General features: G+C 39.2%; 1 protein-coding gene and 1 long non-coding RNA gene across 2 annotated transcripts; both read right to left on the bottom strand.

Annotated features, from left to right (window-relative positions):
• Positions 1-11,304: 11,304 nt before the first annotated feature.
• LOC104439392 (putative receptor-like protein kinase At3g47110) lies at positions 11,305-15,760 on the bottom strand. The gene is made up of 3 exons (XM_010052466.2): positions 13,150-15,760; positions 12,719-13,049; positions 11,305-11,428 (listed from the first exon to the last, which is right to left on the bottom strand). The coding sequence occupies exons 1-3, from the start codon at positions 15,758-15,760 to the stop codon at positions 11,305-11,307; spliced, it is 3,066 nt and encodes a 1,021-aa protein (XP_010050768.2).
• Positions 15,761-18,650: 2,890 nt separating this feature from the next.
• LOC108958510 lies at positions 18,651-20,028 on the bottom strand. The gene is made up of 3 exons (XR_005548938.1): positions 19,935-20,028; positions 19,584-19,619; positions 18,651-19,243 (listed from the first exon to the last, which is right to left on the bottom strand). It is a non-coding gene; the product is annotated as an uncharacterized LOC108958510 (long non-coding RNA).
• Between the last annotated feature and the right edge of the window lie 4,471 nt (positions 20,029-24,499).

Below are 24,499 nucleotides of genomic sequence, written 5' to 3'. Positions count from 1 at the left end.
TCTCTTTTTGGTGTGTGTGTGTGTGTCTTTTTTTATAACGTCATTCCGTTTGATAAAAAGACAAATAAGAGATTATTTAATGACATGAAATCTCGTGTGCTCAGTTGGATATATAAAGTGCTGAGTCTGCACGTCCATTATTTTATCCATCTACGTTTATTCTCATACTTGGAAAAGAGGAATAACAAAACATTTGGGCTTCAAATAAACCCCTTCCTCGACATCAACATTTCATCTTCTTCATCAACTCACACTTCGAACTTCTCACACGAACTGCTTTGAGCCTCAGGGACGAAGATGGTATGATGGGTTGAGGTCTAGCCGGCGACGATGCAAATCTTGAGGTCGTGGACGGTGCGCCACCTATATACGCCCGTGTAGGTGAAGACGTTAAATTCAACCAAATTGAAGGCGAGATTGCTCAAGTCGGAGAATTCTGCATCGCTTAGGCATTTTGAATTTGAGGAATATGGAAGGGAGAAATGGATCGATGGTGACAAGCTCGCTTGTGCCACGGAGCTAATCTTTGTTGTAAAGGAGCTGGTGTCGTTGGCGTGGAGATCACATTGAGGTTGTTGGAGAAATCTTTCCAGAATATTTTGAAGCTGACAAAACGTTTCTATCAGTCTAGTCTTGATAAGTACAGACCTTCTGTTTAGAGTCTGAAGACTTTCAGATCACCAGACTCAAGACTCAAGACTCAAAACTCAAGACTATTCTCATTGACAGTTTTTCTAATCCAGTGACGAAGGCAATATAGAGCCAAAGTATTTGGTTGAGGATTTGGTCTTATCCTCTGGAGAAGATCTCTTGGCTGGATAAATATAATGGATTCTTTTATTCGTAATCAAGATCGTTTGAAAATCCAATGGTCGACGAAATATTCTTGGAAGGTTCTATTCTTGGAAACTAAGATCCTGATTATATGGGCGAACAGGATTGATGGGCTATCGTCAGGTTCCTTTAATAGCTCGAATAATCTTCTTGATTGATTCCGTCCAACGGGGTAGATTGGAGGAATTCTTTTGGTAAGTGCCAACGGATATGATGGCATAAAGGAGTATAAAAGGAAGACATTCTAGTTGCTTTAGTGCATGATCGATAGAGAAATTCAGTACGATGTACCTTGATTATCGGTCGATACATTTTGAGCAAAATTGTACACACAAAGAGTGTCTATACTTAGTGATACCTTGAGCGAGTGTGGTAGATCATCTACACCGAGAAAGCAAGGAAGAACAACAACGTAACATCTCTTTGTTCATAGTGGAATCCAGCCAATAGGCTGTCGGTGAGAAAAAGAGTGGACGTAGGCTTGACATAAGTCGAACCACTATAAACCGCGTGTTCAATTTTCTCTTCTCTCAGTCTTATTTTGATTATTGTTTGTCTCAAATCTATCAACTGTCTAGTATTGTGCAATTATCGAGAAAAATCCTTTATATACCTATTCACCCCCTCTAGGTACTTATACTAGCTATATCGAGAGGTCTTAGAAAGCAAATACGATTGGGAAAGATACTGAAAAAAATGGGTGGATTTTCATTTTGGTTTTTACTTGGATGATATCAATGTTCCACGGCTGGAACTGCTGAATAATTGGAAGATTAGGATCTCCAGTTTTACCAGTGATGATGTCTATAAAGTTGCTGGTGTTTTGCAATAAAAAAATCGAATTGTTAGAAGGAAATTGTTACATTCTTTCACTTGGCGAAGAAACTTGATATTTTTGGAATGAAAATCTGTCGAAATTGCTAGGAAAGAAAATTCATGTCCCACCTCAAAACAAGCTTGGCTTGTTATTGGGGACAGTGCCTTGTCTGTAACGCCAACATATTAGGCGAAGATGAGGCTAATTGCTTTTCTTTCCAAATATCGAACATACTCCCAAGCACAGATAGCCTTTGCCTAGAATGCTTGTGGTCTTAAACAGTATCATTCCCACACTAGCAGAAAATTTGAAAAACAGACTCCATCCCTTGATCTTAAACTGAAGAGTATCATAACAACAAGAGGTGCTAAAACATTATTAGACTACCAACTCTTTAAACAGCCACTTACGGTCAATTTCTCTTTTTCTCAGAGATCTTGTTGATCCAACACTTCCAATGTCCTTCGAATGCTTTGCCCCTCGTTTCCATTTCTTTTGTTTCTTTTTCATACTGTCCTCTTGCTGCTGGATGAAATAAATGCACACTATCAAATCAAATTTCAAATCTGTACGCAATGACTTGTAGACTAGCATAAAGCTGTACCTCTAATCCCACTGTCGTGATCAATATGCGAGATGCACTCTCTACCTTATCAGCATTGACCACGACATTGTTGGTATCTCTTAACAGAGAAATGACTCGACTGCCTCCCCCATGTCATGCTATTAAGAGCCAAACAATACTCAAGTTAAAATGGCACTTATAATCATTCGAGTACAGAGTCGCTTAGTTAAAGTAAGTCTAAAAGTACCTTTTAAGTGGTGGCATCGTAATGATGCATCTCTATGACAAATTGATTACCTTCTCTCTGTATGACTATCGCTTCATCCTATTAATTTGAGGAAATAAAGTAAAACAACACTGACACAAACAGTAGACACTATAAGATATACATCGATGGACATGTGCTTACTAACCTTTGCTTGATTCGTCAATCTTTATGTTTCAAAGAAGTCAATATGATATTCTCCCATGCTCGTATGTACCAAGGGTCTTCCTTTGATTTTATTGCAAGGTTCAACTACATTGCTAAAGATTTCAATAGAAGTCAATAGAATTCCTTGGTATGCACCTTAATAAATGAATAGACTATCCATGGACCTTACAAAAAAAAAAAAAATGAACAGACTATCCATGGCCACATGTTGCCTAGGAATTGCTAAAGTTTCCAAAAGAGAATCTTACAACAAAGCAAGTTCAGCAATTTTTTGGAATAATTAATGGGATAAGTATTCCAGAAGTCCTACAACTTGTCACGAAAGTGCATTTCAGTCCTAAAACTTGCAAAAAGTGCATTTAAGTCCTAAAACTTGTCAAATTGTTTCAAACAAGTCCTAAAATCGACGCCGTTAGCCTTTTCCGTTAAATATGCTGATGTGGCATTTTAAATAATTATTTTTATTTTCCACGTGTATTTTTAAATATTTTTATCCATTTTCAAAAATATATAGATTTAAAAACTAACAAAATTAAATATATTCATTTTATCTTATTTTTACCAAAATTTTTTAAAAAAATTAAAATATTTATTAAAAAAAAAAAAAAACAGGGCTCCTCCCGCCACCGCCGCCGCCGCCGCCCATCGCCGGAGGGGCCGGGCGACGGTCGCCGGCTCTAAGCGGGGGTGGCCGGGCCTCGCCAACCCCAGGCTAGGGCCGGCGCTGCCGCCCGCCCAGGCGAGGCCTCGTCGGCCCTCGCCCGGGCGGGCAACGGTCGCCGGCCCCCCATGCGGGTGCCCAGATTTGGGCCCGCCGGCCTCGCGGGGCCGGCGGCCGTCGCCCCCAGGTGAGTCGTCGCCGGCCCTCGCCCGGGGCCGACGAGCCCGGCCACCCCCGCCCGGGGTCGGCGACCGTTGCCCGACTCCGGCGACGGGCGACGGCGGCCGCGGTGGCGGGGAGAAGAGCTAGTAATTTATTTTTAATAATTTTAAAAATAAATTTTTTAACTTTCTTTTTAGTTTTTGTTGAAAATAGGATAAGAATAAATTTAATTTTTTTAGTTTTTAAATCTATATATTTTTAAAATGGATAAAAAATAATTAAAAATACACGTGGAAAATAAAAAAATTATTTAAAATGCCACGTCGGCATATTTAACGGAAAAGGCTAACGGCGTCGATTTTAGGACTCGTTTGAAACAATTTGACAAGTTTTAGGACTTAAATGCACTTTTGCAAGTTTTAGGACTGAAATGCACATTTGTGACAAGTTGTAGGACTTCTAGAACACTTATCCCATAATTAATTATCTCAAAGATTTTGTTCCAAACATTGCAAGACTGTTGATTCCCTTTGTAATCAATGTTGAAGAAGAATCCCCCACCTTGGGGAAAATTTCAAACTAAAGCAGCTGTTGAATTTAAGGAAATCATGTAGACTCTTCCCCCATTACAAATCCCATTAACAGAAAAAAAAAATCTTTAGACTGATGTTAGTTATGAATACTAGGCATCCATTCTATTCGAAGAAATTAATGGTAAAAGACATCTGTGTGCCTATAAATGTGGAAAATTTTCTCAAGCTGAAATGCATTATCATTCAACTTTCATAAAAATCTTGGTAGTGTAAAATGGAATAAAAGAATTTGAATTCTATCTCATCGGCTATCATTTCCTAGTAGAATTGGACATGGCATCTTTTCCTCAGATGACTAAGTTCAAACAGAAGCAGATTCCGCATTCTCAATTGCTTCGATGGGCTGAATGGTTTTCAAAATACTCTTTTGAAACCAAATACATTGTTGGGAAAAGGAACGTACTTGCTGACTTCTTGTTAAGACCAAAGGCACTAGTAGAAATCAACATGTACATCATGTGGCATGGTTTCCATACTTTTTACCATAATGAAAAGTATAAGATCGAAATAATATAAGATCGGCCAAGCTGGCAATACCCCGGGGAGATTGTTTAACAAATCCAAAATAATAGCCTCACTGAAAATCTAGAAAACCTTATGTGGCAATGCCACATAGATCTATTTAGACTCCATGGAGGTTCAATCCTTTATCCTTTTGGATTAAATTCCAATTATCTGTTTATACACTCTTTAATCTGAAATGAAGATGACTTCCTTGATTAACTCTGATGGTTATTGTGGTACTTAACCAATAAGTATTTAATAGCTATCGAAATTCCAACCAGAATGTTCATTGTCAACCTAATCAGGATATTCGGGCTCGAACGAAATATTGAAAAGGAAAGTGATAGAAACCTTTTGGCTTTCCTCAATTGGTTTTATCCTCCTACTCACCGGAAGCACATTCTATAGCAAAAATTGAGAACTGTCCGACTAGACCTAGAATCCACACCGTTCTATTCTTTCGACGACCATGGGCTTTTGTAAAAAACAATGGCATAATTACCAATGCTCCACAAAGTATAAGAACTACATAAACCTCAGCCGCACCTTAAGGAAGCTCAAATTTACAAATCTTTTCTAGACCTTGTTGGTTGGTGTGAACATTAGTACCGAGAACTTCAAAGAGTTTTGTGCCAAGAGAACAAGACTATCCCCGAAGATGTATGGAATTACAATATATCCATTGTATGGGATCATTATAGCCTTGCACCAAAAGCCAAATACGCACTCGAAGAATTCAGACATGTTACGACAAACCCATCACATGAGTAAGAAATGACAGATACGAATGACCCTGCACAATCATTGTAAGACCTCTATGCATAATGGGGGGCCCTCTTTCTCAAGACTCCTATGACCAATGTCACGCCTCGATCCTCGAGCGCGTGCCCATCCCTCGGTGGTTGATAAATTTGCGACATTGCAAGACGCGTCACTGATCCATTCATTTTAATACGCATGCAGAAGCGAACAAATACCCCCAACAACAATAGTTTGGGATAGAAAAGCAAGCAACAATTCACAACCAAAACAAGCTTTTTATAAACACTCCAGGTTTATGCATAATACAAGGTTGTTTACGAAAGATCGGCTCAACAAAAAGGGAACTGTCCTATGACTAGTTAGTCAGACACATTCGCCAATTCTTCGGTCTCCTCCTCCACAGACTCCGGAGCTTTGGGTCCTCCTCAACTACCATATAAGGACCTGAAAATGTTGAGCCCACGACGGGGTGAGACATTGTCTCAGCAAGTTCACCCCTTAAACTTCGACTAAGAAGGAAATATGCTAGAGGCAATCTATGCACACAAGGTAGAGGACTTACCTTGCCTCAGTTCTTCCTGCACGTGAGTACTATTCATATTCAACCACTGCTCGCACAAGCATGCACTACTGACACACATCGATCTATCAATTCAATCAATCACTGCTCACACAAGTTGAGATTACTAATGCTTACACAAGCTAACTTCTAACAATGCTCACACAAGTTGACTTCTATCTAAGCTCACACAAGTTGACATAGATCGTTGAGATCATTGCTCACACAAGCTAGCTTTTATCGATGCTTACACAAGCTGACTTATTCATTTGCTCATACAAGCTAACTGATCAAGGCTCTCACAAGCTGTCTTATGCCTTTGCTCACACAAGCTTACCTATCCTCACTCACACAAGCTAGCATACAATAGGGCTCACACGAGCTGTCATAAGCTAGCATACAATAGGGCTCACACGAGCTGTCATATAATAGGGCTTACACAAGCATGCAAATTCAATATCGCTCACACAAGCTACTAATGTACTTAAAATCACAAACAATGTCACAACCCGACACCTAGTATTTTCGAGTTAAATACCAAAATTTCACCAACATCACTCAATTTCACAATATAGCATTCAATTTGCACAAGCTTATCACACCACTGAGATCGGTATGAAATTCTATCGAGTGGCTCTCCGTATAATTCTCGGAAAATATTAATTAATTAATAATTAAATAAATTCCAAAATTTAATTTAATTTAGATAAAAAATAATATAATTAAATAATATTTAATTTAAATAATTAATTAATTAAATTAAATAATTAATTAAAAATATAATCATGCTTACATAAATCTAATTGCATAATTAGACTAATTAATCCATCCACTAAACTAATAATTCATTTAATCTAATTAACAATTAATTAAGCTAATCTAACCACCTAAACCATCATTAGGCTAATCTAATCACCCTTAAGCATAATTAACTCCCTAAACATAGTTTAGTGAGTAAACTCACCGGATTAACATTTTGATGAGTCCACGGTGACGGCAACGCCAAGGTGGGCGATAAACCTCCTAGTGGCGACACCAACGGAGGTCGGGAAGGCTCGAAAACGGGCCACAAAGTCCCAAAGCCTTGCTGGTTTCTCGGCTTCTGTTGGCTAGATCAAGAAAGAGAACCAACGGCTGAATGGTGAGGAGGCGGGCTGATCGGAGTTCCGGTGAGCGGGTGGCCGGCAACCGGTGGCACCTGGGGGGTCAAGGGGAACTTGCCGGTGGTTGGAATGGGCGGAGGAAGGGTCGGAATGGGAGGAAAAACGCAAAAAATGTGAAACAGTGCACTCAGGCAAGCGAACCAATGGACCGGCGAGCGGCGGTTTCATTCAGTGAACGGTGGCCACCGTTCATATGGACTTGGTCTCCTGGTCACCGTGGTGGGTGGCATGGGGGTTGATTCGCACGGGAAGACAACTTTTAACTCAGGTTTTTTGAGAAAGGTCAGCTGGAGCAGAAGTAGGAAGAAGGAGAAAACAAGGGGGAAAAAGAGGTCAACGACAAAGGGGAAGGGGCTAGTTCTATTTCCCAGTTCTCTTGAGCTCACCAAGTGACCTCAACAATGGAGAAAGGAGGGGGATAGAGGAAGAAGATGGCTAATGAGGAGGGGGGGACCCCGATTGGCCTTCCAAGCCTTTAACACTTGGCTTTTCCACTCAAGTGGCTGCCCCACCACTTGCTTAGCCATCCACAGCCCATTCTCTCTCCTCAAGCTTCCTCTAGAAGCCTCCCAAGTGGTCCAATTGTTCTCTCTCCATGGCGTACGAATTTTGTACACTTTCCCCTCCAATTCCATCAATTCCCCTTCAATCCTCTCTCAATTGGCTCAAATTCAGCTCAATTTGATTTCCATAAATCCAACCAAGGTGCCATCATCCCAATCAACATTTTTCCTCACCATATAGTCCAACTTGACTCCTAAAAACATGATACAAAATGGGCCTACGAACTTTCCGATCCAAAATACCCTTACTTTGGATTTTTCGCTGCAAATCTCGATTTGCAAAAAAATCTTCGGAAGATGAGTTGATGGTCCTAAAATGATTTGTGACATGATAGAACTTTCAATTTCTGAAATGAGGTTCAATTTCTCGATTAATTTCAATCTGGCATGAGTTTAGCGCGTCCTAATCTATCAGTAACTTTTAGGAACTTTTAACTCTTTTGACTCGTGGTCGATCATTTTCGAGCCACAAAGTGCATCTTTGACACATTAACGACTCTCGGTTGTTGTTGAAATCTCGAGGTTTCAAATACGAATACAGGGTACCAAAACGATAGAGAAATTGGTCTAGTGCCGATCGATAAGAATTGTGCAATTAGATGGAATCACTCACATTGAATCACATACCTTTGTCGAGTTGACTTATCTCCGGTCTCTAATCGATCTATGCTGTAATGACCTTTACATATTAACACGGTCAAGCAGTCAATTCTTAGTCGAATTCTCAAGTCTATTACACCTAGATTCCTTAACAGCTTCACCTGATAGACTAGTTATCCTGTGAGTGATCAGCTTAGGGAAAAAAACTATAGGCGCGTCGATGAAAAGCTCGACTCATTCAATTGAAAGTAGAAGTGGAAAATTAGGATGTCAAAACCAAGGACCTTTGTCCTTATTCCTAGGGATGGACACATACTATCATGCTAAACCATCAAATTAGCCTCAGCCAAACTTGCCTGCCAACACTCCATGATCCATCAGGACTCATGAAGAAACATCTTCATCAAATGATGCAAACATGTGGAATACTCGAAGCCCCTCTGATATCCGACTTGCAGAACTTGAACAAAAATACAAAGAATATCTTCTGGAAAAAAAATGCATAGTTCTGATGACTTAAACTCTGACTACAATGCCTGTGACGGAAGAGATCACTGACTGTAACAAGTTATTATAGCAATAGGCTAGGGAAATCATTGCTTATTGTCACTGTTCATATCGCCTAAAATAATTCCCGATTAGATTTTTCGGAGCCCCTGTCTATTTAGGACCCATGAGCTTGGTCCTTGTTTGCTTGTGACCTCTTAATGCCTATAAAAGGTAAGGAGGATGTAGGTCCCGTTTAGTTCGACTTTCCCAAGGGGCCCCAAAGCCCCTTGGGGAATTTTTTTTGCGTTTGGCAAATGTTTTTGAAAGCACATTTGCCAAATGTGAGCATTCAAATCTTTGAAAGCGAGAATGTTGGAGAGGAGGTGCTTTGGGCATTGGCATTTTGGAAATGCAAGCTGCGTCACTATTCATCTTCTCTTCCCCCCCCCAATCTTCTTCCCTATTCATCTTTTTCTTCCTCGCCCATCAGGCTTCTCCAGCAACTGCCACCGCCGCCTGAGGGTCGCACGTCCCCGGTGAGCACAGCCTAGGGGTGGCATGACCCGCGACCCAGGTGGCGTTGCCTGGGTTGCATGGACCTCAGGTAATGTGAACCTCGGGCGACGTCACTGGCTGCGCGGATGCTAGGCAATGCTGCTTGAGGTTGCGCCTCAGCGGCTAGATTTGGCCACCAAACAGCCAAATCTAGTGGTCAGAAGGTTGATTGGTGGTGGTTAGCCGGCTGCCAAATTTGATTTTCAGATTTAAAAAAAATAAATAAATAAAAGCAAAAGCCCATCACAAATGTTAGTTTTGACAAACGGTATTTATGCTAAAGTTACCTTTCAATGCTATTTGAGACTACAATTTATCAAACAGTGTAATATTTCGAAAACTCATTTATCTCAAAGGTATTTGCATTTTCCCATGGGCATTTCCTCAAATCCAAACCAAACAGGCCCAATGTGTTGGGCAGGGTCCCTTAAAATAAAGTAATTGTTTTGTGAAAACTTTCAATGTCTTTCTAAACACTTCTTCTTGAGCTTGGTAGGATTATTTGAGAAATGCAGCTCGCATAGTTAGAAATGTTACCATCTTGGTATCTCTGAGTGTCTCTAGGCTATGAACTAAAAGTCTGAGTAGTTTTCTGTTAAAAGGCTGTCTCTGAAGGGCTTGAACAAGAGGTTTGCCTATCGTGGGTAGGCATACTTGCAAGAAACTGACTCATTCTTCTCTGGTTCTAAGCCTAGGTCCATTCATGAATAATCCTCCCGTTATTTTAGTTAGGTGTCTAGTCAACCTACCGTTAATTGATTAGTAGTGACTCCTAATTGAAAAATCGTTTGCATGTTAACAACTTGAACTTAAGTCGTGAATTGATATGGGCTTGAGAGAGCCTGAGCTAAGTTTAGACTTAGTAATCCATTAACCAAACCTTAGGTAGTTCACCCGAGATTAGGTCACAATAACCTTAAACTATATATTCCCACTCTCAACTCCCAAGAAAATGGAAAATTGAACTTCTCACCTTCTATTTTTTATGTGAGAATGGTATGCCAATAATTGACTAGCTTGTTGACTAGTAGCATAATAAAAACTTATCTTGTGGATATCGACCTTTGTTCACGGTGAATGTGACCCGAGGGAATCTAGGGAAAACTTTGTGAAGAAACAAAGTGATAATGAAAAGGAAATAAAGCAAAAAAAGAAAGAAAAAGAAGGTGGGTCATCCTAACGTGGAAAAGTAGACCTGCCAATGCCTTTTAGCGTGTACCTTTATGTTGTCGGCAGGATTTTAGTCAAAAGATCCCCCAAGGAAAAAATCACGACAATGCCTCACGGTTGCAATAAATTATTCATTATTGCTCCTTTGCCCCTTCTTTTCCCATGCTACAAGGATTTTCTTTTCATAGTTAAATCTATGGACATTCGTCACGTTAATCCTATTGCTCTTGTTCTGATTACATTTCAATTGCTCCTTAAAAATAAAAGTGAAACTAAAAAATGAACCTAGGCTAGAGCTTTAACATTGACACGGCCCATTATTGCTAACGGGTGGCACAATCCCCAGGGGTTGTACCTAACTGGAGCCCAAAAAGATATTTGTGTCACAACAAATATACTTTAGGATTTTTAGTAACGCGGTGTGACATCCCCAGGCCGCACGGTCTTCGATCCTTAAGGTCCGCCACGCCTAATATCCTGGTCCCTACGCTAAACTATTGTGGAAGTGAACACATACTCCAATCAAACTAAGAATGATGAACACTATATACCAACCAAGCACTTTATTTACATATATTTTTGTTTAGACGATGTTCGTCAGTGCACATAAGCCAAAATTTCCTATATTTGGCTATACCAAAATTGGACTGACTCTTCTGCTATCTATTCAAAACGTCATCAGTCTTCATGCGCTGGTATCCAAAAATTCTACCGTCCTCCCATGTCCTCCCCTACTCCACCCCGCTTGAGCCACCATTGTCATCCTCCGGCAGTGGCAATGGCCCCACGGTGTGCCTATTCACTCGAGTGTACAGGACCACGAACTCCATGTGCATTGACTCGAGGTGAGTCTGGTGTCTATAGTAAGAATCACCTAAATCCGGATGAAGGTGATCCCCATGTCGGGGTCAGGGTGCTCCACCTGCTCCCATCGCAGGTCGATGGGGATGCCATAAAAAGTACCAGAGGATGCAGGCTGCAACATCATCTCTATAACTCTGTAATATGTTAGCCCCACGAGAGGTGAGTACAACTACTCAGCAGTCAAAGTTCTACTAAACTATATTACATACGTCTATTGCTACCCAATTCCATGCAATCCAAAATATAACACACAACTGGAGCAAGGGATATGCATCAAATTAGGAGAATATCATAACAAAACGACATATCCAAAACCAATGAGAATTTAGAAACTCACTTTATATTTCAATTCACTACCACCATCTTCCGGAAGGACCAGTGTTTGCATCCCTCCAAGCTCTTGCACTCTACCTGGCATCACGAGGACCTCCGGTTCCATATTTCAGTCACTGGGGGTATGAAGCGTGTTACGTTACACCTCCAGGCATCTCGCACCCCACCTGGCATCACGAGGAACCTCCAGGGCTCACCACGTATGATGTCCCTAGGCATTCGGTACATGTTACGTCACACTCCCGAGCATCCCGCCTTTCGGGGAACCTCTGGGGCTCACCATGTCAATGATGTCCCACAAGCATCCAAAGGCATCGCCATCACAATCCTCTAGACAACCCAACACCCGGGGCATCGTCGTCCCAGGGGTCCGACGGCATCAATAACGTTTCAACCATGGTGCAGTAGTCTAATTTAATGCCCAAACATTTTCATATCCACAATATGTGAAATTGCCTTAGCTTTCGAAATCCCAATACCTGGTATAAATTGATGTGCAATGAAATCTTTAGAGATATACCAAAATCAGTGGCAACAAACCTCACATAAAGTCCCAAGTTCAAATACTAGAATAAATCGAAGTAAATCTCTATCGTTCCACCCCTATCATAGTTCGAAATACAGGGTGTGGACTTAAAATATTTTCACGTTTCAAAACTTGAGATGTACAAATGATGATTTTCACCAAAACCACAAGCATTTTTTGAAATATTGAAATCGGCACATCGGCGAGTCAAAAATCTCAGTCTTGACCTTAAAATTTTGAAAGTAGTTTGCATATAAAATCTTTGAGCTTTGAAAACACCAAGAATCAATATGTACATAGGTCCTTGATTCGAACTCAACCATAACAGATGTGAAATCCTTCCTCATAAAGAGGGGAGGGGGAATGGAGATGGAGATGGATTACATAAATTTGACTAGTATATGAGTTCGGCTTTGGGCCCAGTGAAAAGGATTACAACCAAGATGAAGAATAGAACCATCCGAATTTTTCTTGTTCAAAGAGCAAAATCAATCCTAAGACAAAGTTTAGTTCAAGTGTCTGGGAGCTTAACTTACTTCAACCAAGCTCCTACTTGGATCCATACCTAACCCGAACCTTATGCAGTTCCTTGAGGGCTTCGGTCATGTCCATCCGATCTTGCGGTAACTCCATCGAGCACACAACTCCAATCCTTAGGATGGAGGCAACACATCCTCTCATCCTCTCAATGTCATTCTCACTTTCTCCATTAATAATGGCCAAGTCCACGATCTCCATCACTCGGTCAGGCAAAGCCACCTTGACAAAGTTGTGGAGGTTTAAATGGTCCTTGAAAGTCTCTTCCGTGGGTCTCCTCCCAGTTAACATTTCCAATAAAAGAATACCGTAGCTGTACATATCGCCTTGTGTGGATACCATGTCCCCCATGCCATACTCTAAAATAGTGTACATCAAGCATTATACAATGAAAATAAATATTTTATCTAAAAGCGAACACAAATAAAACTTAGACAATTAATGAGAAAATTTTCTTACCAGGAGGGATATAACCTACAGAACCCCTCACTACCACTGAGTTACTGTTGTCATCAATGTCCATGGCGTCTATTTTCTTAGGGGAGCTAATTGTTGCCAGCCCAAAATCCCCAACTCTTCCCATCATCTCGTTGTCCAGAAGGACATTACTTGGCTTCAGATCTCCGTGTACAATCTTTGGGCTACAAGCCTCATGAAGATATTCGATTGCGGAAGCCGTGTCAATGGCAATGTCTAACCTTTGCATTAGTCCCAAATGCCCTGGCTTTCCATGTTCATGTTCATGCTCAACATCCTCTTCCTTTCCTTGGTGTATCCAATTCTCTAAACTCCCATTAGCCATGTATTCGTACAATAGAGCTTTGAAATCATTGCCGTGATAGTCCATGCTTGAACAAACGTTCACTATTTTCACAAGATTTCTGTGCCGTATAGCCCCTAAGGTTCGACATTCCGAGATGAAGCTCTTCGAAGCACCTATGTGGCCCAAGTTAAGCACTTTAACTGCCACCAAGCCACCTTCCTGTGTGGTTGCTTTGTAGATAGTACTGTATCTCCCTTTACCGATCACATTGTTCTCAGAGAATCCGTCTGAGGCTCTAAAGAGCTCCTTATAAGAGACAATCGAAAATTTGTGTTCAAACAGAAATTCAATCGAAGAGGTATTCTTTTTCAACTTCTTTCTCCGATACCAAAAGATAGATAGGCAAAGACACCAAATGAAGAATGACAAGACCGCCGTCACTATGGCGATTACTTTAACTTTATTCGATTTGCAAGAAGGAAGGTTTAGTTCGGCAATACCTCCACATAGATTCCTATTCTCAAAGACGGACACTGCACTGGCATTGAGAAATACTCCTTGCTTCGGGACTTCTCCTTCAAGCTTGTTTGAAGATACATTCAAGTACTTTAGATTTGTAAGTTGAGTGAGAAAGCTCGGGATTTCACCAGATAAGTTGTTATGGGAAACATCCAACTCTTGTAAGCCTCGTAATGTGCTTAAAGCCAGAGGAATTTCGCCATGAAAGGAATTAAATGCTAAGCTGAGCCGCCCCAATACTAAGCACTTGCCGATGGAGCTAGGAATTGGTCCTATCAGCTTATTGTAAGATAGATCTAGTTGGCCAAGATTGATCATGGACCCAACTTGAGACGAAAGAGATCCGCTCAATTGGTTATGTGCCAAGCTGAAGATAATCGAAATGGTAAAAAGGCCAAGAACCTCCCCTGGGATTGAACCACTCAGATTATTATTGGAAAGCTCGAGCTCGATTAGCTGCCTACAGTTACCAAGACTCTGTGGTATTTCCCCATAGAAGTGGTTGAACGGTAGGTAAAAGCGATTCAATAAAGTCAAATTGCCGATTGATGATGGAATCTCTCCCGTTAGCATGTTTCTACTTAAGTACAATTCGTACAAGTTATGGAGTGCTCCAATACAAGAAGGAACACTACCACCAAGCGAATTGTTTGATAAGTTGAGATAGGACAAGTTGAAGAGATTGCCAATACCTGGAGGAATGGTTCCGTATATTATGTTGGACGACATAGAAATTATCCTAACGCTATTGGAAAGATTGCCAATGGAATCCGGCAATAGACCTTCAAGAAAATTGAGGTCCAATTGAATAACTTCCAGCCTTGAACAATTAGTCAATGGGGTAATGAAACTGAAGTCATCTCGCAACTCGTTAGAAGTAAGGGATATTACTCTAAGAGATTTCAGCCTTCCAATATTTGCGGGCATCGATCCATGAAAATTGTTAATGTCATAGTAGATGTACTGAAGGCCAGAGGCATTCGATAAGGACGGAGGTATAACCCCAGTAAATAAATTACTATGAAAATCAAGAAAAACGAGAGAAGGAAGAGTATCACCAATATAAGGGGGAATGCTCCCTCTCAATTGATTGTTTTCGATGCGGAAATTGAATATGCCGGACATGTTGAAGATTGCCAGAGGGATCTCACCGGTGAGTTGGTTATTTGCCAATTGAACAAAACTCAAATCATGAAGCTTGGACAATGTCTTGGGAATCTCTCCTTGCAACCCATTTTTCCTGAGTGAAAGCTTGTAAAGTTGGGAGAGATTTCCAATAGAATGAGGAATAGATCCTGCAAGACTGTTTATAGCCAAACCTAAACCTTGAAGCTTTGACAAAGAGCCAAGCTCATCAGGAATTTTGCCCACAAGTTGGTTATCGATGAGATTTAAAATCTCAAGGTTTGAGCACTGAGAAAGATTGGTGGGCATTTGTCCGCCGAAAGAGTTGTTACTAAGGACGAGATGACGAAGGCGAAACAAGTGGCCAATGCTTTGTGGAATTTCACCACGAAAGCTGTTATTCTGTAGAACGAGGCTTCTCAAGAAAGAGAGGTTTCCGACATGAGGCGATAGAAGACCCCCCAAGCCTTTTGACATCAGGTTGAGGGACACGACTCTTTCAGGATGCCGTCCACCACATATCACACCTTGCCACTCACAATGATGAAAAGAATCATTCCACGAGTTCAAAGCTCCAAGCGGATCCTCATCCACACTTTGTGTTTGAAGTAGATTAAAGTGAGCCGATCCGTCTGGTTGGTTTGCATAGTTAGACTTGTCCATAATGGGAGCTGGGCATAGAAAAATAGGAACATAATCGCCATATGCTTTTCCATTATGAGTGGGTTCTATGTCCTAACAAGCTGCAAGCAAAGTCTCTTCCAGATTGAAATAAAGAAGAAATGAAGACCTTCAAAAGCATATGCATTTCCATTGATCAAAAGACACCATTTTACACGGCGAAACCTGACCCAAAATGCAAGTTTAACCCAAACAAAGAGTTGGACTTTAAAAGTATTGCAGATCGGCCGAACCAAAGAAAGGGCACACACACACTTACGTCGAAAGGGAGGATTTGACAGCTGCCCAATGACTTCCTGGAAAGCCGTGCCGTGAAGAAAGGGAATCAAGAATGGACGTGGTCCTTGATTTTCGGCCATTTCAAAGAGAGCTCCTATTTGTTCGCGGGCAAAGCGTGTAATTTGTGCTGTGAGTTTTTTACATCCAAATTGTTAAAACCTTGGGTTCAGGTTTAGTTTAGACATGAGAAACGCTCGAGCATATTGAGCGATTATAATTTCGATTCTCCAATTATAGCAAATTTTTATTACTAGCTCTCCCCGTAAATATAGGTGTCAACATTCGGATTGAATCGCGTAAATTTTTTAATCCTTTATTATTCCTCATTTATTTTCATTTTTTATGATTTTCCACTGACTTAAAAACTAAATCCTTACTAGCTTCCCCGTTTGTTAATTTTACCACGAGGGTTACTTCTCACCTGTCATGAAAAGGAAATAAAGCAAAAACGCAAACAAGGAGATGATGGGTGGGTCATCCTAATGTGGAAAATAAGTCCCACCAATGCTTTTTAGCGTGTTTTTTATGTTGCCGGCAAGATTTTTAGTCAAAAGATTCCCTGACTTCTCCTGTACTACAAAGAGTTTCTTGTCAAAGATAAATTTCTTGAAAGTTTGTCACTTAGATCCTATCACTCTTGTTCCGATTACAATTCATCAGGCCAGAACTCCCGTGCCAAGCTCGAACCCAATACTAAGAGGGCTGGTTTGTGTGGGCCAGCACAACTCAACTACCATGCTTAGATAGGGGTTTTATAAATATACATGTTAGGAAAAGCAAGATGCTGAATTTCAAGTCTATTTGGCCATTTGAAAACAAAGAGTTTGCAAAATATTGCACGAGTATATGAGTCAAATTCAGATTTTGTGGGAGAAGGGAATTTCAATGTGCAATTGCCAGTGTGATACAGAAACTGAAGTTATGGTCCTGGTAATGAAGAAAGAATACGTGATGCAAAGTACTTTGTTAGAAACTAAACAAAGAGAAAGAAAGATATTCTAGAATTTGGTGGAGAATTAAGAATGTTAGCTTTGATCTTGAAGTCAGGTTTCCAAATCAACAACATTGTACAATTGTGGCCGGTGAGCATGATGACCTCCATCATGAGAAGTTTTCCATTTCTTTTTCCCTTCTTTGAACTTTTCTTTTTAGGTTCTCTCGATTTGATTACCAAACCATCGCAGGACAGTCTCGAATATCAATAAACTAAGGCAAGGCGTCAATAGTGCTTGAAACTGTTGAAGGCTAAGGGATTTCAATGAACACCGATTGAATTTAGTCGAAGGCCCACTTGTGTAAATAAAGATGGTTCAACCCCTTCCACTATATGGGGTAAATTACGCACAACTGTGAATTTTGGGGTAATACAATTTTGCCTCCGATTTTCACTTGTTATACAATAGCGTCTAAATTTTTATTTTGTTCAAGCAATTAACTCTTCATTATATTGTTATTAGCATGCATGCTTGTGAATTTTAAGGGGTAAAAGTATAAATTTTATCTCATTCTTTTTCTAAGGAAGCCTCTTTTTCTAGAAGATTGAAAAATATAGAAAATGGAAGAGAAATGAATTAACTAAAATACTAATAATCAAAATAATAAATATCGATAATCATATTTAATGATGAGAATTTTTCAAAATTAAATAAATATAGCCACCTTAATATAACTAAATAAGATATTTTAAAAATAAATACAAATTCATTAGAATGGGAAAAAGGCATCTATAACTAAAAGATCAAATAACAAGAATTGCTTAATCACTATGTATGTTTAAAGGGTAAATTACTGTAAAAATGATTGATTAACAAAAATATTTACAAGGAGGACGATCAATCCCTTGCAAATCTATCTCTTTTAAGAGGCAATCTTTCAAGAAGAGCTTTTAGCATCTTGAGTTCAAAAATGTCCTTTGCATCGATAGTTATCCGAAATTTTCTAAATCATTTTGGCTTTTAGGTAAGTTTTAAAGTTGGAACCTCCTCGGATGCAACGGCACATTTAACTTGCTTCAGTTTTGGCTCAGACACTAGTTTTTAGGTCCACACCATATTGTGTAAAGAGGCATAGCTTTCTTTGAAAAAGCTACTCCCACCAAATTATCTTAAATAGTAACTTGTGCCCTTTTGCTGGTCCCATGTGCTTGTTTTTTTGAGTTTGGGCTTGTATTATATCTTTCCTTCTTAGACAGTCCTTTGCCTTATATTTCTTATTCAATTGTTGTACGCATCAAAGAGCAACCAAAAGCATCCGATCCATTAATTAAACGTATGAACTCATATTCTAGTGGAGTTATTCATCAAATTTACGATATCAATGCTTTGACGCGTCCGTACCTATTGGGATCATGCCTCAATTTTCAGTTTACGCTTCACACTCTTATGGTAGGATTTCGGACAACCACCTTACACTACTCGATTTGATTAATATCAAAGCACTCTAAGTGAGTCAGCTTCATTACTAAACTAAGTAGATCACCGAATCAATAAGCAATTCACCACCTCAATCAAAGATTAAACATGCTATTATAATGAACCACGCGGATGTCATGGAATATTGAGTGTAGAAATATGAGAAGCCAAACTTGTATTCAAACTAAACATCTCAACTTTTCCATCAAAGTCACCAAGGAACCACATAATGTAAGATCCATTATTAGTGTGAGCCCATTACAATTTGTGGCCCGACAAAAATTGATGGACACCCGGCTTCACAGCCTTGAGTAAGGACATTCATGAAAATCACAATTTAGTCCTAGCCGCATGGAAAACTGGTGATGTTTTCCCGCAGTGGATCCAAACTTGTAGAACAGCAAACATCTTTCAGCAAAAAACTCTCACCGGCGAATGTTCTCTCACGAATTTTTGTTGGCAAGGCAAGACTGTCACGTCATTTCTCGAATCAAATAGAAACTGCATATCGCCATTTCCGCCGCCTTCAATTTATACACTCTGCAATGCACGCATGATAACCGTTCAATCTCAGAGCTTTACCCCAAAGCAGAAAGGAGAGTCATGACGCGTCGCTCCTTCCATGCAATGGCTGTTTTTCAGCAAGATTGAATAGCAGCAACCCGTACAGCATGACAATAAGTGAAGGAGATTAACTTCAGTCCTTTCCATCGCTATTTATGCTGGCCTAAGCACGGGATAACTGAAGCTTACCGCATTCTCTCGCCCCACAATTCTGAGAAAGAAAATACAGTTAGACATGTATCAAACGTGCAACATCATCAACGACAAAGAAATGATGAGAGCGACATCCCGAAGCGGGGAACTCTGTATAAATTAAAATTAAAATACCTAAAAGGAAACCAATAATCTTCTCCGATGGTGATGATTGACAGAAAATGAGATGCATCTAGGAATTTTATCTAACATCCTCGAACTATTAGTTCAGGTCATAAACTCATACCATATCTAATCATCTAGCTATTATATGCGAAAAAATTTGGAGTGCTCTTTAAGCATGATGTTTTCATAATCGCTTTGACACTATTGCGTATTACTGCTAATGGTGGCCACACCTGCAAATGCCACATCCATTGCAGCGATTCTGCTTCCTGGATGTCTGAAGAAAAAATAAAGTAAGATGTCAGGTCCTCCTGATCATATCGTCTTCAAGTGCAGGATACAACACCCAACACTTTTGAGAATCTGTAAAATGCAATTAACGAACTTTTCTTCTTTCACATGGTTGCACGTTATGCAGCATTTCTACGCTCAAGGTTTTGAAATATTTGCTAGGGGAAGAGGGCAGACAGAGACTACTTCCCACATATAGAGACACTCGACCAATGTCACTGTCCGAGACACATGAAAGAAATTGAGCAGCGAGATAAGAAAGATTTGTCGCAAATCATCATCGAAGAACTTACAAGTCCAACAAAAGTACTTCCCCATGCAAACAGCACCTGTGAACATGGAAACCAAAGGTTGAGAATCAACATCTGCACTGTAGTTTATTTTTGGCCAGTCTTTTTAAACAACACATTTTTTGCCCTCCTTCGAAATGCTCTTTAGTGCAATCAAAGTAGGTAATGAAGGATAGAATGTTTAAAATTACCTCTTGAGCACTATCACAGATTGAACTTACAACCTGAAACAAAACATGTAGGTAAGTGGGAACATCAAGTAATCAGTCGGTCTATAAACACGCTAGAAATTCGATGGCATCCATCCACTGAACTTGATGGCAAGGCGAGTCAATCCCCTGCTTTTGTTTACATTGATATGTTATTCTGGTCCTAAGAGAACGGTATGTCTTCTTATGGAAAGCATGTCCACAGGCTGAGGATTGAAGAATCGAATATTTGACATATTCACCAAACTGTGAACTACTCATCCAAACTCAAATGACATGGCGACTTCTGCACATATCCGTCATGCAGTAATGGCAAACTGCACATACCAAAATATTAGAGCACACACTACAAAGTTAACAACAGGTCAGAATGCAATCTCATCTTAAGATAACTCATGTTAATAACTTAATAGCGCCCAAAATTTAGAGGTAGCTGAAGCAGTGCCTATATTTTGTTTAATGATCATCCTCTAATATACGGAAAGTAAAAACTTAATTGCAATCTATCAACTGAGCTTGCATGAAAGTATCTCGTAGATATCTGGTGCGTTCTTCATGTCATAACGAAAGGAAGTTCTCAAGCACACTTAAGTCTATGAGGGGCACAAGGAATCACCTTTGCATCATCATGACAGTGAAGGCAATTAAAAAATGCCGTTGCAACAGGGGGCTCTAATGCGGCACCTTCGATGGTAATGAGGACATTTGCCGCAGCAGCAGCAGCAACTTTGATATTAATTGAAAGTTGAGAAGGACAAAGCTTGAACTACTATTGCTCGAGAATGAGTAAAGACATTACTTGTACGGCAAGTGCCGCTCTCTAACAAATTAGTAGCGATAGCATCTTCACGGTCAGAACAGATCACGGTCGGAAACACGATTGGACAGCGCTGGAATCGTAACAACGGGAGGGAACCGAGTGGCTGCCGATGAGGAGGAACAGCGACGTTAATTATGAGCCAGAAGTGGTGGTGATCGCCTGATCGGAAATGGAGCTGCCGTGGAACCAGAGGGAAAGCAGGACCGAGAGAACGTTTCTCTGTTTTTAGTTCCCCCTCTTACGCGCAGTTCCCCCTCTTACGCGCGCACGTGCCCTCATTCGGGGGAAGAGGGAGAGAGAGAGAGAGAGAGAGAGAGATAAAAGTAAGGAAGGAAAGAGGCCGGGCCTTCTCTCGGCATGGGCCTTGGACCTCGGATGGGCTCCATTTTTCAGCTCCTTTCTGTTGCTGAGTCTTATTCGATGGGCTATTGGACAAATCTAAAGAGATGTGGGCTCAAGTCCGATATTGTCCGGCAGGGAGCTCGAGTTGTGGATCTGGGCTGAGGTCTTATTAGTCCTCTCCTTTTTAAAAAAAGTTGTTAACCTTATTTTAAAAAAGTTGCTAGCAAAAAAAATCAGACCCAAAAAAAAATAAAAATAAAAAATTGCTAGCAAAAATTTGGGTGTCAACATCCACGTTGCCAACTCTATTGATTGGATATATATGCTCATCCTATTTCCAATGACCTTAATTGGTTTTGTCAAAATATGGAGGTCGGGTGGTAGATTGACGTCACCTCATAAAAAATTGGACTAAGGTTGGAAGACATAGAATAGGATCTTTATAATCAGAAGTAAACAACACTTCAAAGTACAAGCAACGTAATATTTAGGCTTTGCTCATTTCATGGAAAATAACTTCTAGAAAAATGTTTTTTGAATTTTCCGACATTCATTTCACGAAAAATAAATTAGTCAAGAAAAATGTTTTTGCTATTGGAAAAAAAAAAACACATTCAAAAGTGAGGAAAATATTTTTCATTTTTGAAAAGTAGAAAATATTTTCCATGACTTCTTCCACCTCACTTTCTTTCACCAAACACATTTTCATTCCATTTTATGTTTTATTTTTTCTTTTTTTCTTTTTTACATTGATTTATAATTTCTATTTTCTTTTTACATTGATTTATAATTTCTATTTTCTTTTTGCTTCTCTCTCTTTCTTTCTCTTCTTCTTTGACCTTGAAGAAGAAGAGAAAGAAAGAAAAGGCAAAAAGAAAAAGAAGAAAAGGAAAGGAAAAGAAAAATTAAACATTAAAAAATAGATTTTAAAAAAATGAAATAATGAAAAAATTATTGAAAAATGAGCGCATGTAGGAAAAGATTTTTCTTACCAAACGGCGGAAAATATTTTCTAGTTCATTTTCAAATTTCAACCGAATACGGGATAATATGATTATTTTCCTGGAAAATGACTTGCTAGAAAATAATTTTCAAAAACACCACATTTTTCGAGAAACAAACGAAGCCTTAATACCAATTATTGAGGTCAACAATGCAACCTAACAAAGGGATGAATGGGTTGATTTACAAAAATAAAAAATAATTTCCAATTATTGAGGTCAATAATGCAACCTAACAAAGGGATGAATGGGTTGATTTACAAAAGTAAAAAATAATTTATAATAGCTCAGGTTAAGAAACACATATTAAATAAAAAGGGGAAAAGGCCTCATAACAAAAAGTTCAAATGATAAAATTTGACTATGCGTTATGTATGTATAAAGGTTTAATTAATGTAAAATGATTGATCTACAAAAAATCCAGAAAGAACTTATCAATGAAAATGATGTCCTTAACTCATAAAAGACGAAGATGAATCAAAATCTAAGGTGATGTTGTTAAAAAATATTTTTATTGATCAATTTTCTCTTACATTAATTAACCATTTAACAACACAAAATGAGCATCAAATTTTTGTTATTTGATTTTTTGTTGTTTGTGGTATTTTTTTTTCTTTCTACTTAATTGCGTTTCTTTTTGTTCAACTACCTACTAGTTCTATTAATATATCCATGAATTTTCCACCAAATTTTATTATCTATATTATTATTGATAGTCAAATTTTATGGTAGTGATAATTTAGTTAATTTTTTCTCCATTTTCTGTACTTTTATTTTATTTTATTTTTCTTATAGAAATCAACAGTAAAAGGCATTCTTTCGAGAAAAAAAAAAAAAAAGAGATGAAGAACAAGTTTGCCTCTTTAACGTCATCTACATTGCACATGTGAATGGAGAATATAGTCAAATGTTAACAGCTATAACCAAATAAAAGTTCAAGAAGTAATGTGTAACAATCAAAAGTTTATATCAAACATGTATTTTCCCGAAGTTTGGAGCAATTTTTGTAAATTTTCCACAAATTTATTATGCAATGCCGATTTTCTAATATATTCATAGGGAGATTAGTGTGTATTTAGGTATGTTGGGTGTGGAAATATGAGAAGCCAAACTTATTTTGTACATATTTTAGGTATTTTAGGTATTTTAGGTATATCGGTATAGTTTATTGTTTAATAAAATTTTATTAGAGAATGATGGAAAAAAAGATATAAAGAAATTAAATAAAAAGAGGAAAAATAAAAAATAAAATAAATCAAAATAAAGTAAATAGTCGCAAGAGATTTTACCATATTCATTTATAAACTTTTAGGTTCATTTATATTGAGACGTCGTTTATATCAACCAATATATATAGTATGATATGAATATATCCAACTTAATACTTATGATCACCAAATGGTAGATAGGAAATGATAAAATCCCACGGTTTCATAACCTATCATATTTAATCCTAGCCTAATTAGAAAGACAGATGACTAAACATAACTAAAGAGGATAGGGAGTTGGCGAGCCAATTCGAGTTCAATGAGCTGTGTTGATGGGCCTTCGAAATCTAGTTCGCAGGTTGATTAGCTTCCCTGGGTCAAAAGGCTGGAGACACTCGTTGCATTTGGGCCATAAGATGCTGACAATTCTCAACAACAGACAGGACTACCCATGGGCTTTCGGTTTGGCCCGAGATAAGGAGGGTTGTAGATAAGCTATCACTTTCCATCCTCACCTGCAGATCACCACTTTTCCTCCACAGATCAGTTCTACACTATCTTCAACGGGAGCGCCAAGGCTTCCTTCACTGCTAGGATTTTAGGCACGAGGGCCGTCGGAGCATGAATTTTCTTGGCAAAGCTGGCCACGAGAGCCCGTGAGCATCTCTACACACCCCAACTACTGAACCCACTCAAGAGCAAATGTTGTGCACTGAGGCAGCAAAGAACTCTCATGAACCTCATGCTTAATGGCTTTGACCAATCACCTTGTGCCAAGTGTTTATGAGTGTTTCTAATCTTCTCACAAATACTAACAATCCCATCATTCGCATGAATAATTGCTTTGACACTGTTGAGTCTTACTTCCAATGGTGGCCACACTACCAAATGCCACATCCATTGCAATGATACTGGTTGTAACATATTATCCTATAAGCTATCAGGAAATTAATGCAAAATTATTAGAAAAATAAATGAGAAACAATAA

The sequence above is a fragment of the Eucalyptus grandis genome, chromosome 3 (genome assembly GCF_016545825.1).
Source record: "Eucalyptus grandis isolate ANBG69807.140 chromosome 3, ASM1654582v1, whole genome shotgun sequence".
NCBI lineage: Eukaryota > Viridiplantae > Streptophyta > Magnoliopsida > Myrtales > Myrtaceae > Eucalyptus > Eucalyptus grandis.
This window is presented reverse-complemented; position numbering and strand designations above follow the sequence as displayed.